A 13,767-nucleotide genomic window follows, 5' to 3' on the forward strand; every position below is an offset into this window, starting at 1 on the left:
CAGCGCTGGCAAAATATAAACTAATTTTACTGACTTTTATTTTACCTTTATTTAACTAGACGAGTCAGTTAAGAACAAATTCTTATTTTCAATGACGGCCTAGGAACAGTGGGGTTAACTGCCTTGTTCAAAATGACAGATTTTGTACCATGTCAGCTCGGGGGGGGTTCGATCTTGCAACCTTTCGGTTCCTAGTCCACTGCTCTAAACCACTAGGCTACGCTGCCACCCCTTAAGTCATGAATCGTTCATTTTTAGTGGTTCGTTTGACCTGCTGCAGAGAGGAAGAGGAGGAGAGAGGCCCAACTCGGCTGAACACCTGTCTCCCTCCAGTAGATGCCGTTTGTCGTTGTTTCGCCCACCAAGCGAGGAGTTTTTGTTCGGAGGTCGATGGAGTACCACAGAGTTCCATAATACCCATAAAACCTAGCGGTCAAACAGGGAAATGGTTCCGATTATTTTTCCTCCATTAATTTCCCCCCGTAGGGGATTTTAGAAAACCTGGGCTGTGTTTCGTGTAGGTCTACCCTGACGTGGCCTTTTGATTACCATGTCAAATCTCTCTCTCACAAGGTACGACCCTAACTCCAATGAGAATGACATAGAGATGGAGAAACTGGCCCTAACCCCTGCACCCTCTCTCCTCCCCGAAACTCTGACCCCTAACCCCTCCACCCTGACCCCTCCAACCCTGACCCCTCCAACCCTGACCCCTCTACCCTGAACACTCCAACCCTGACCCCTCTACCCTGACCCCTCCAACCCTGACCCCTCCACCCTGACCCCATCCACCCTGACCCCTCCAACCCTGACCCCTCTACCCTGACCCCTCCAACCCTGACCCCTCCACCCTGACCCCTCCAACCCTGACCCCTTCAACCCTGACCCCTCCACCCTGACCCCATCAACCCTAACCCCTCCACCCTGACCCCTCCAACCCTGACCCCTCCAACCCTGACCCCTCTACCCTGACCCCTTCAACCCTAACCCCTCCACCCTGACCCCTCCAACCCTGACCCCTCCAACCCTGACCCCTCTACCCTGAACACTCCAACCCTGACCCCTCTACCCTGACCCCTCCAACCCTGACCCCTCCACCCTGACCCCATCCACCCTGACCCCTCCAACCCTGACCCCTCTACCCTGACCCCTCCATCCCTGACCCCTCCACCCTGACCCCTCCAACCCTGACCCCTTCAACCCTGACCCCTCCAACCTGACCCCTACTCCCTAACCTCTAACCTCTCTCCCCAGGTACAATGCTAACACGTATGAGAATGACATAGCCCTGATAGAGATGGAGAAGCTTCCATTCAAGACCCAGTGTTTGCAAGAGAACCCAGCAGTCAGTGCTGTGTGTGTTCCCTGGTCCGTACAACTGTTCAACCCTAACCATACCTGCAGCATATCAGGCTGGGGGAGGAAGAAAGGTAGGAGTGTGTGTGTGTGTGTGTGTGTGTGTGTGTGTGTGTGTGTGTGTGTGTGTGTGTGTGTGTGTGTGTGTGTGTGTGTGTGTGTGTGTGTGTGTGTGTGTGTGTGTGTGTGTGTGTGTGTGTGTGTGTGTGTGTGTGTGTGTGGTACATGTGTGGTGTGTGTGTATGTGTGTGTGTGTGCTAGTTGTGTCCTGACTTTATACTGTGGTTTGTGCGTGTGTGTGTGTGTGTTAGTTGTGTCCTGACTTTATACTGTGGTTTGTGCGTGTGTGTGTGTGTGTTAGTTGTGTCCTGACTTTATACTGTGGTTTGTGCGTGTGTGTGTGTGTGTGTGTGTGTGTGTGTGTGTTAGTTGTGTCCTGACTTTATACTGTGGTTTGTGTGTGTGTGTGTGTGTGTGCTAGTTGTGTCCTGACTTTATACTGTGGTTTGTGTGTATGTGTGTGTGTGTGTGTTTATTCAGATGGTTCGTCATCTGATGTGCTGCTCTGGGCCAACGTCTCTCTGATCGCCAACTGTCAAGGATTCTACGGTCCGCGTTACTACGATGGAATGATGTGCGCAGGTACATACAAAATGACAACAACAGTAATACAACATGTTTTTTCCAAATTGAATTCCTCAGTCCTCTTTAGATTCTAACAAATAAATGAAGGAATGGATTATATTTCAATATATGTTGTTTAAATATATTTAAAATAATCAACACTATTTATACTGAATTATCTCTCTCTGTGTCTTTTCCTAATGGTTGTGTGTGTGTGTGTGTGTGTGTGTGTGTGTGTGTGTGTGTGTGTGTGTGCGTCCGTGTGTGTGTGTGTGTGTGTATGTGCATCCGTGTGTGTGTGTGTGTGTGTGTGTGTGTGTGTGTGTGTGTGTGTGTGTGTGTGTGTGTGTGTGTGTGTGTGTGTGTGTGTGTGTAGGTGATCTGGAGGGCCACGTGGACTCGTGTCAGGGTGATTCTGGAGGTCCTCTGGTGTGCCAGGACTCTCTAGGCGTTTCCTACCTCTGGGGTATAGTCTCCTGGGGGGAGAAGTGTGGGCAGGCCAAGTTCCCTGGAGTGTACACTAAAGTGGCACACTATTTCGACTGGATCCGCACTCACACTGGCTGGGCTGCTGTCACTAAATACAACCTGTAATATCACCCCACCTGGTGTCCCAGGTCTAAATCAGGCCCTGATCATTAATATCACCCCACCTGGTGTCCCAGGTCTAAATCAGGCCCTGATCATTAATACCATCCCACCTGGTGTCCCAGGTCTAAATCAGGCCCTGATCATTAATATCACCCCACCTGGTGTCCCAGGTCTAAATCAGGCCCTGATCATTAATACCATCCCACCTGGTGTCCCAGGTCTAAATCAGGCCCTGATCTGGGCTGCTGTCACTAAAAACAACCTGTAATACCACCCTACCTGGTCTAAATCAGGCCCTGATCTAGGCTGCTGTCACTAAATACAACCTGTAATACCACCCCACCTGGTCTAAATCAGGCCCTGATCTGGGCTGCTGTCACTAAATACAACCTGTAATATCACCCCACCTGGTGTCCCAGGTCTAAATCAGGCCCTGATCTGGGCTGCTGTCACTAAATACAACCTGTAATATCACCCCACCTGGTGTCCCAGGTCTAAATCAGTCCCTGATCTGGGCTGCTGACACTAAATACAACCTGTGGTACCATCCCACCTGGTGTCCCAGGTCTAAATCGGGCCCTGATCTGGGCTGCTGTCACTAAAAACAACCTGTGACGTTGATATAGACCAGGGGGTATTTTCAAATGTTACTGTTCGATCTCTGGTCTACTGCTGCTTTTCTGTTGTACCTGATCATTAATACCATCCCACCTGGTGTCCCAGGTCTAAATCAGGCCCTGATCATTAATACCATCCCACCTGGTGTCCCAGGTCTAAATCAGGCCCTGATCATTAATATCACCCCACCTGGTGTCCCAGGTCTAAATCAAGCCCTGAACATTAATATCACCCCACCTGGTGTCCCAGGTCTAAATCAGGCCCTGATCATTAATACCACCCCACCTGGTGTCCCAGGTCTAAATCAGGCCCTGATCATTAATATCACCCCACCTGGTGTCCCAGGTCTAAATCAGGCCCTGATCATTAATATCACCCCACCTGGTGTCCCAGGTCTAAATCAGGCCCTAATCATTAATACCATCCCACCTGGTGTCCCAGGTCTAAATCAGGCCCTGATCATTAATACCATCCCACCTGGTGTCCCAGGTCTAAATCAAGCCCTGATCATTAATACCACCCCACCTGGTGTCCCAGGTCTAAATCAGTCCGTGATCATTAATACCACCCCACCTGGTGTCCCAGGTCTAAATCAGGCCCTGATCATTAATATCACCCCACCTGGTGTCCCAGGTCTAAATCAGTCCCTGATCATTAATACCACCCCACCTGGTGTCCCAGGTCTAAATCAGGCCCTGATCATTAATATCACCTCACCTGGTGTCCCAGGTCTAAATCAGGCCCTGATCATTAATATCACCTCACCTGGTGTCCCAGGTCTAAATCAGGCCCTGATCATTAATATCACCCCACCTGGTGTCCCAGGTCTAAATCAGTCCCTGATCATTAATACCACCCCACCTGGTGTCCCAGGTCTAAATCAGGCCCTGATTAGAGGAGAATCACCCACCTGGTGTCCCAGGTCTAAATCAGGCCCTGATTAGAGGGGAACAATAGGAAAAAAGCAGTTGAACTGGCTTTGAGCGATATAGCCTATTCATACATAATAAATCGTTATTACAATGTTATACGTTGTTTATGCTGGATGCTGTCAATAAAGAACTTGAGAACCCAGTTGTTTGTTACATGATGTTATTTCTTGATTTGATGTTTGTGTTTATTTTTAGTAAAGGGTTTATGGTGTAGTTTTCCTGCATATGTGAACTTGGACTCTTACTGTGCCCTGTCACTGTCCCTTTAAATACAGAGTGGACCTCTCTCTCTATTTCTCTCTCTCTCTCTCTCTGTCTATCTATCTTTCTATGCTCTCCCTCCCCTTTTCTCTCTGTTCCCTCTCAATTCAATTCAAAGGGCTTTCTCTCTCCCGTCTCTGCTCTCTACTACCTGTCTCTCCTGTCTGTTATCTCTCTCTTTCCCATGGGATTTTGCTGAAGTTCATGTTCATCGTAGCAACTTTTGATTGACGTCCCCGCAGTCCATTTGTAGCCAACTGTTCTGGCCAAAAGGCAATCAAGTTACCGGGGCGGAATTTCCGTTAGTATCCTAAAAAAAAAAAAAGACGTCAATGGGAGCCATTTGAATGATTGAACGCAACCCCGCTGTGTACGGGAAAGTTAGTCAACAGCATCCTATGGAAAATACAGATATTCAACAATATATCCAAGGTAGGGCTACTGCATCTATCATCATCAGTGTTTCATTATCAATGATTATTCGTGCTAAGAATAGATTTGTTTTTTTAATCAATCTCCATTGTCATCATCAATTGTTTAAACTGTCAACATGCGGTGCGAGAGGGTTTTCACTTATTGCTTTGCGTCAGCAATCATTCTTAAAAGTAGTAAACTGATCCGAGATGAGTAACAACTAGGATTTTTTTAAACTAAATCCCGTTATTGTAACGTGTCTGTTCTTGGTGTCATTAAACAGGTTGTCAATTGTTCCAATAGGTCGTTATCATTCCAATTAGACTGGTTTCCAATAGGTCGTTATCATTGAAACGTTACAGTAAGTTGCAGAGTGTTCAATTTCCCAGCTGGGAGGCAAGGAGAGACACACAGCTCAACTTAAACCATTTGTTGCGAGTCGTTTTCAAGGGATTATTAAATAAAATGTCGTAAACCAGAGTTAAACAAGATAACAACAGATCAGTCAATATGGATAGTTAACAAGATAACAACAGATCAGTCAATATGGATAGTTAACAAGATAATAACAGATCAGTCAATATGGATAGTTAACAAGATAACAACAGATCAGTCAATATGGATAGTTAACAAGATAATAACAGATCAGTCAATATGGATAGTTAACAAGATAACAACAGATCAGTCAATATGGATAGTTAACAAGATAATAACAGATCAGTCAATATGGATAGTTAACAAGATAACAACAGATCAGTCAATATGGATAGTTAACAAGATAATAACAGATCAGTCAATATGGATAGTTAACAAGATAATAACAGATCAGTCAATATGGATAGTTAACAAGATAATAACAGATCAGTCAATATGGATAGTTAACAAGATAATAACAGATCAGTCAATATGGATAGTTAACAAGATAACAACAGATCAGTCAATATGGATAGTTAACAAGATAATAACAGATCAGTCAATATGGATAGTTAACAAGATAATAACAGATCAGTCAATATGGATAGTTAACAAGATAATAACAGATCAGTCAATATGGATAGTTAACAAGATAACAACAGATCAGTCAATATGGATAGTTAACAAGATAACAACAGATCAGTCAATATGGATAGTTAACAAGATAATAACAGATCAGTCAATATGGATAGTTAACAAGATAATAACAGATCAGTCAATATGGATAGTTAACAAGATAATAACAGATCAGTCAATATGGATAGTTAACAAGATAACAACAGATCAGTCAATATGGATAGTTAACAAGATAATAACAGATCAGTCAATATGGATAGTTAACAAGATAACAACAGATCAGTCAATATGGATAGTTAACAAGATAATAACAGATCAGTCAATATGGATAGTTAACAAGATAACAACAGATCAGTCAATATGGATAGTTAACAAGATAATAACAGATCAGTCAATATGGATAGTTAACAAGATAACAACAGATCAGTCAATATGGATAGTTAACAAGATAATAACAGATCAGTCAATATGGATAGTTAACAAGATAATAACAGATCAGTCAATATGGATAGTTAACAAGATAATAACAGATCAGTCAATATGGATAGTTAACAAGATAACAACAGATCAGTCAATATGGATAGTTAACAAGATAATAACAGATCAGTCAATATGGATAGTTAACAAGATAATAACAGATCAGTCAATATGGATAGTTAACAAGATAATAACAGATCAGTCAATATGGATAGTTAACAAGATAACAACAGATCAGTCAATATGGATAGCTAACAAGATAACAACAGATCAGTCAATATGGATAGTTAACAAGATAATAACAGATCAGTCAATATGGATAGTTAACAAGATAATAACAGATCAGTCAATATGGATAGTTAACAAGATAATAACAGATCAGTCAATATGGATAGTTAACAAGATAACAACAGATCAGTCAATATGGATAGTTAACAAGATAATAACAGATCAGTCAATATGGATAGTTAACAAGATAACAACAGATCAGTCAATATGGATAGTTAACAAGATAATAACAGATCAGTCAATATGGATAGTTAACAAGATAATAACAGATCAGTCAATATGGATAGTTAACAAGATAATAACAGATCAGTCAATATGGATAGTTAACAAGATAATAACAGATCAGTCAATATGGATAGTTAACAAGATAACAACAGATCAGTCAATATGGATAGTTAACAAGATAATAACAGATCAGTCAATATGGATAGTTAACAAGATAATAACAGATCAGTCAATATGGATAGTTAACAAGATAATAACAGATCAGTCAATATGGATATTTAACAAGTATGGATAGTTAACAAGAGGAAACAGGTACAAAAGTGTCTATATCCACAGTAAAACGAGTCCTATATCAACATAACCTGAAAGGCCGCTCAGCAAGGAAGAAGCCACTGCTCCAAAACCACTATAAAAAAGCCAGACTACGGTTTGCAACTGCACATGGGGACAAAGATTGTACTTTTTGGAGAAATGTCCTCTGGTCTGATTAAACAAAACTGTTTGGCCATAACGACCGTTTGGAGGAAAAAGGGGGAGGCTTGCAAGCCGAAGAACACCATCCCAACCGTGAAGCACGGGGGTGGCAGCATCATGTTGTGGGGGTGCTTTGCTGCAGGAGGGACTGGTGCACTGTCTTCCAAATGAAGGAAAACTATGTGGATGTATTGAAGCAACGTCTCAAGACATCGGTCAGGAAGTTAAAGCTTGGTCGCAAATGGGTCTTCCAAATGGACAATGACCCCAAGCATACTTCCAAAGTTGTGGCATAATGTCTTAAGGACAACAAAGTCAAGGTATTGGAGTGGCCATCACAAAGCCCTGACCTCAATCCTGTAGAACATTTGTGGGCAGAACTGAAAAAGCGTGTGCGAGCAAGGAGGCCTACAAACCTGACTCAGTTACACCAGCTCTTGTCAGGAGGAATGGGCCAAAATTCACCCAACTTATTGTGGGAAGGTTGTGGAAGGCTACCCGAAACATTTGACCCAAATTAAACAATTTAAAGGCAATGCTGCCAAATACTAATTGAGTGTATGTAAACTTCTGACCCACTGGGAATGTGATGAAAGAAATAAAAGCTGAAAGAAATCATTCTCTCTACTATTATTCTGACATTTCACGTTCTTAAAATAAAGTGGTGATCCTAACTGACCTAAGACAGGGAATTGTTACCAGGATTAAATGTCAGGAATTGTGAAAAAACTCAAATGCATTTGAGTTCAATTCTATTTGGCTAAGGTGTATGTAAACTTCCGTCTTCAACTGTATGTATGTATGTATATATATATATATATATATATTTACCCACAAAAAATATGAGGGATTGGAATGCAGACAATTACATTGATGGAAGCGACAATCTATCTGCAATCCGACCCTAAAATTAAAAAAAGATCTTAGCTGAGGTCTACGATTCCTCGGCAGAATGTGACTGATACTTGACCTGTATAGCCTATAATGTTGATCATCCACAGAGCGGGTTGTCAAGGTGGACAGCGAGGTCACGGGGTCGCCTGCGACATCGACAGGTAAGTGACAGAAGAACCTGATTCTCCTTACCGCTACAGGCGACAAGGACATTATTCATTACCGCTACAGGCGACAAGGACATTCTACTTTATTGATGCAGTTCTGTTTACATGGTTTACATGTTGTCAATATATTTATATTTTTTATACTTTATATTTATCCTGTTAATACTGAAACCATTATAGATTTAAAAATGGTAAATAATTTTTATTCCAGCCCTGATAGAGAGCTATGCTGAGCCTGACGTCTATGAGATAGGGTAAGAGTGAATCTGTAAGGTAAGACTCTTGTGTTGTGTGATTATGGTAGACTAGAACAGACCATGTTTACAGTTCACTGTTCCAGTCTAGGTATATAAAGGTTATATATATATATATATATACACTGCATTCGGAAAGCATTCAAACCCCTTGACTTTTTCCACATTTTGTTACGTTACAGCCTTATTATCATTATCCTTATCAATCTACACACAATACCCCATAATGACAAATTGCAAAAACAGGTTTTTATAAATGTTTGCGAATTTATAAAAAATACTTCTTTACATAAGTATTCAGACCCTTTGCTATGAGACTCGACATTGAGCTCAGGTGCATCCTGTTTCCATTGATCATCTTTACAACTTGATTGGAGTCCACCTGTGGTAAATTCAATTGATTGGACATGATTTGAAAAGGCACACACCTGTCCATATAAGGTCCCACAGTTGACAGTGCATGTCAGAGCAAAAACCAAGCCATGAGGTCAAAGGAATTGTCCGTAGAGCTCCGAGACAGGATTGTATCGAATCACAGATCTGGGGAAGGGTACCAAAAAATGTCTGCAGCATTGAAGGTCCCCAAGGACACAGTGGCCTCCATCATTCTTAAATGGAGGAAGTTTGGAACCACCAAGACACTTCCGAGACCTGGCCGCCCGGCCAAACTGAAGTTGAGGTGACCAATAACCCAATGGTCACTCTGACAGAGCTCCAGAGTTCCTCTGTAAAGATGGGAGAAACTTCTTCCAGAAGGACAACCATCTCTGCAGCACTCCACCAATCAGGCCTTTATGGTAAAGTGGCCAGACAGAAGCCACTCCTCAGTAAAAGGCACATGCTAGCCTGCTTGGAGATTGCCAAAAGACACCTAAAGGAGTCAGACCATGAGAAACAAGATTATCTGGTCTGATGAAACCAAGATTGAACTCTTTGGCCTGAATGACAAGCTTCACGTCTGGAGGAAACCTGGCACCATCCCTACGGTGAAGCATGGTGGTGGCAGCATCATGCTGTGGGGATGTTTTTCAGCGGCAGGGACTGGGAGACTAGTCAGGATCGAGGCAAAGATAAACAGAGCAAAGTACAGAGAGATCCTTGATGAAAACCTGCTCCAGAGAACTCAGGACCTCAGACTGGGGCGAAGGTTCACCTTCCAACAGGACAACGACCATAAGCACACAGCCAAGGCAATGCAGAAGTGGCTTCAGGACAAGTCTCTGAATGTCCTTGAGTGGCCCAGCCAGAGCCCGGACTTGAACCCGATCTAACATCTCTAGAGACCTGAAAATAGCTGTGCAGCGACGCTCCCCATCCAACCTGACAGAGCTTGAGAGGATGTGCAGAGAAGAATGGGATAAACTCTCTAAATACAGGTGTGACAAGCTTGTAGCATCATACCCAAGAAGACTCGATTCTGTAATCGCTGCCAAAGGTGCTTCAACAAAGAACTGAGTGAAGGGTCTGAATACTTTTGTAAATGTGATATTTCATTATTATTTTTTTTAAATACATTTTATAAAAATGTCTAAACCTGTTTGTGCTTTGTTATTATGTGTAGATTGATGAGGGGGAAATAAAAAATCTAATAAAAAAATATATTTTAGAATAAGGCTGTGACGTAACAAAATGTGGAAAAAGTAATGTGGTCTCGATACTTTCAGAATGCACTATATAGGATTATCTCACACCTCTCCTCTCTCTCTCTCTCTCTCTCTCTCTCTCTCACACCTTTCCCCTCTCTCTTTCTCTCACACCTCTCCTCTCTCTCTCTCTCTCTCTCTCTCTCTCTCTCTCTCTCTCTCTCACACCTTTCCCCTCTCTCTTTCTCTCACACCTCTCCTCTCTCTCTTTCTCTCACACCTCTCCTCTCTCTCTTTCTCTCACACCTCTCCTCTCTCTCTCTCTCTCACACACCTCTCCTCTTTCTCTCACACCTCTCCTCTCTCTCTCACACCTCTCCCCTCTTTCTCTCACACCTCTCCTCTCTCTCTCTCTCTCACACCTCTCCCCTCTTTCTCTCACACCTCTCCTCTCTCTCTCTCTCTCTCACACCTCTCCCCTCTTTCTCTCACACCTCTCCTCTCTCTCTCTCTCTCTCACACCTCTCCCCTCTTTCTCTCACACCTTTCCCCTCTTTCTCTCACACCTCTCCTCTCTCTCTTTCTCTCACACCTTTCCCCTCTTTCTCTCACACCTCTCCTCTCTCTCTCTCTCTCTCTCTCTCTCTCTCTCTCTCTCTCTCACACCTCTCCTCTTTCTCTCACACCTCTCCTCTCTCTCTTTCTCTCACACCTCTCCTCTCTCTCTCACACCTCCCCCTTCTCTCTCTCTCTCTTTACATTCTCACTCCCCCCCTCTGTAGTATTGAGGCGTCAGACCCGGGGGAGGAGTATGTGATGTCATACAACCTAAGAGGGCTGGCCCTCATCTTCAACCAGGAATACTTCTCGCCAGAGCTCCGCCTCCCTCATCGCCATGGTACCAAAGCTGACAAGAACAACCTCTTGCGACGGTACACACACAGAGTCACACAAAAGGACGAACAGACAGACAGATTCACACAGACAGATGGACGGACGCACCCACACACACATTTGTCTGTTGTGTTTCTGTCTTTAACGTGTGTGTGTGTGTGTGTGTGTGTGTGCGTGTGTGTGTGTTTTTCCAGACTAGAGGAGCTATGTTTTGCTGTGTGGCCATATGACAACCTGACCAGACAGGAGGTCCTGGCTGTCATAAACGATGGTAAACCACAACAAAAACATTTTGATCTGGATTTAATGATGTGAAAATACTGTCCCCAGAGGACAGAGGACAGAGGACAGGGGTAATGAAAATACTGTCCCCAGAGGACAGGGGTAATGAAACTACTGTCCCCAGAGGACAGAGGACAGGGGTAATGAAAGTACTGTCCCCAGAGGACAGAGGACAGGGGTAATGAAAGGACAGGGGTAATGAAAGGACAGGGGTAATGAAAGGACAGGGGTAATGAAAGGACAGGGGTAATGAAAGGACAGGGGTAATGAAAGTACTGTCCCCAGAGGACAGGGGTAATGAAAGGACAGGGGTAATGAAAGGACAGGGGTAATGAAAGGACAGGGGTAATGAAAGGACAGGGGTAATGAAAGGACAGGGGTAATGAAAGTACTGTCCCCAGAGGACAGGGGTAATGAAAGGACAGGGGTAATGAAAGTACTGTCCCCAGAGGACAGGGGTAATGAAAGGACAGGGGTAATGAAAGTACTGTCCCCAGAGGACAGGGGTAATGAAAGTACAGGGGTAATGAAAGGACAGGGGTAATGAAAGTACTGTCCCCAGAGGACAGAGGACAGGGGTAATGAAAGTACTGTCCCCAGAGGACAGAGGACAGGGGTAATGAAAGTACAGGGGTAATGAAAGGACAGGGGTAATGAAAGTACTGTCCCCAGAGGACAGAGGACAGGGGTAATGAAAGTACAGGGGTAATGAAAGGACAGGGGTAATGAAAGGACAGGGGTAATGAAAGTACAGGGGTAATGAAAGTACTGTCCCCAGAGGACAGAGGACAGGGGTAATGAAAGGACAGGGGTAATGAAAGGACAGGGGTAATGAAAGGACAGGGGTAATGAAAGGACAGGGGTAATGAAAGGACAGGGGTAATGAAAGGACAGGGGTAATGAAAGTACTGTCCCCAGAGGACAGAGGACAGGGGTAATGAAAGGACTGTCCCCAGAGGACAGAGGACAGGGGTAATGAAAGGACTGTCCCCAGAGGACAGAGGACAGGGGTAATGAAAGTACAGGGGTAATGAAAGGACAGGGGCAATGAAAGGACAGGGGTAATGAAAGGACAGGGGTAATGAAAGGACAGGGGTAATGAAAGTACTGTCCCCAGAGGACAGAGGACAGGGGTAATGAAAGTACTGTCCCCAGAGGACAGAGGACAGGGGTAATGAAAGGACTGTCCCCAGAGGACAGAGGACAGGGGTAATGAAAGGACAGGGGTAATGAAAGGACTGTCCCCAGAGGACAGAGGACAGGGGTAATGAAAGGACAGGGGTAATGAAAGGACAGGGGTAATGAAAGGACAGGGGTAATGAAAGTACTGTCCCCAGAGGACAGAGGACAGGGGTAATGAAAGGACAGGGGTAATGAAAGGACAGGGGTAATGAAAGGACAGGGGTAATGAAAGGACAGGGGTAATGAAAGTACTGTCCCCAGAGGACAGGGGTAATGAAAGGACAGGGGTAATGAAAGGACAGGGGTAATGAAAGTACTGTCCCCAGAGGACAGGGGTAATGAAAGGACAGGGGTAATGAAAGGACAGGGGTAATGAAAGTACTGTCCCCAGAGGACAGAGTACAGGGGTAATGAAAGTACTGTCCCCAGAGGACAGGGGTAATGAAAGTACTGTCCCCAGAGGACAGGGGTAATGAAAGTACTGTCCCCAGAGGACAGAGGACAGAGGTAATGAAAGTACTGTCCCCAGAGGACAGGGGTAATGAAAGGACTGTCCCCAGAGGACAGAGGACAGGGGTAATGAAAGGACAGGGGTAGTGAAAGGACAGGGGTAATGAAAGGACAGGGGTAATGAAAGTACTGTCCCCAGAGGACAGAGGACAGGGGTAATGAAAGGACAGGGGTAATGAAAGGACAGGGGTAATGAAAGGACAGGGGTAATGAAAGGACAGGGGTAATGAAAGGACAGGGGTAATGAAAGGACAGGGGTAATGAAAGTACTGTCCCCAGAGGACAGGGGTAATGAAAGGACAGGGGTAATGAAAGGACAGGGGTAATGAAAGTACTGTCCCCAGAGGACAGGGGTAATGAAAGGACAGGGGTAATGAAAGGACAGGGGTAATGAAAGTACTGTCCCCAGAGGACAGAGTACAGGGGTAATGAAAGTACTGTCCCCAGAGGACAGGGGTAATGAAAGTACTGTCCCCAGAGGACAGGGGTAATGAAAGTACTGTCCCCAGAGGACAGAGTACAGGGGTAATGAAAGTACTGTCCCCAGAGGACAGAGGACAGAGGTAATGAAAGTACTGTCCCCAGAGGACAGGGTAATGAAAGTACTGTCCCCAGAGGACAGAGGACAGGGGTAATGAAAGTACTGTCCCCAGAGGACAGAGTAATGAAAGTACTGTCCCCAGAGGACAGA

General features: G+C 44.4%; 1 protein-coding gene and 1 long non-coding RNA gene across 3 annotated transcripts in view; both read left to right on the plus strand.

Annotated features, from left to right (window-relative positions):
* LOC100653483 (complement factor I) overlaps window positions 1–4,263 on the plus strand; it is a 26,657-nt gene extending 22,394 nt beyond the window's left edge. For both annotated transcript variants that reach the window (XM_090183227.1, XM_090183226.1), the window contains exons 13-15: window positions 1,255–1,430; window positions 1,897–1,998; window positions 2,357–4,263. In XM_090183227.1, the coding sequence (XP_090039353.1) occupies window positions 1,255–1,430; window positions 1,897–1,998; window positions 2,357–2,574 (496 nt within the window). In that variant the 3' untranslated portion in view covers window positions 2,575–4,263. The remainder of the gene's footprint in view (window positions 1–1,254; window positions 1,431–1,896; window positions 1,999–2,356) is intronic.
* A 166-nt stretch (window positions 4,264–4,429) lies between these two features.
* Window positions 4,430–11,140, plus strand: LOC149980683 (uncharacterized). The gene is made up of 4 exons (XR_016482982.1): window positions 4,430–4,814; window positions 8,312–8,365; window positions 8,583–8,625; window positions 10,991–11,140. It is a non-coding gene; the product is annotated as an uncharacterized LOC149980683 (long non-coding RNA).
* Window positions 11,141–13,767: the final 2,627 nt, after the last annotated feature.

Source organism: Oncorhynchus mykiss, chromosome 9 (genome assembly GCF_057628025.1).
Source record: "Oncorhynchus mykiss isolate SJ-2025 chromosome 9, ASM5762802v1, whole genome shotgun sequence".
Lineage (NCBI taxonomy): Eukaryota > Metazoa > Chordata > Actinopteri > Salmoniformes > Salmonidae > Oncorhynchus > Oncorhynchus mykiss.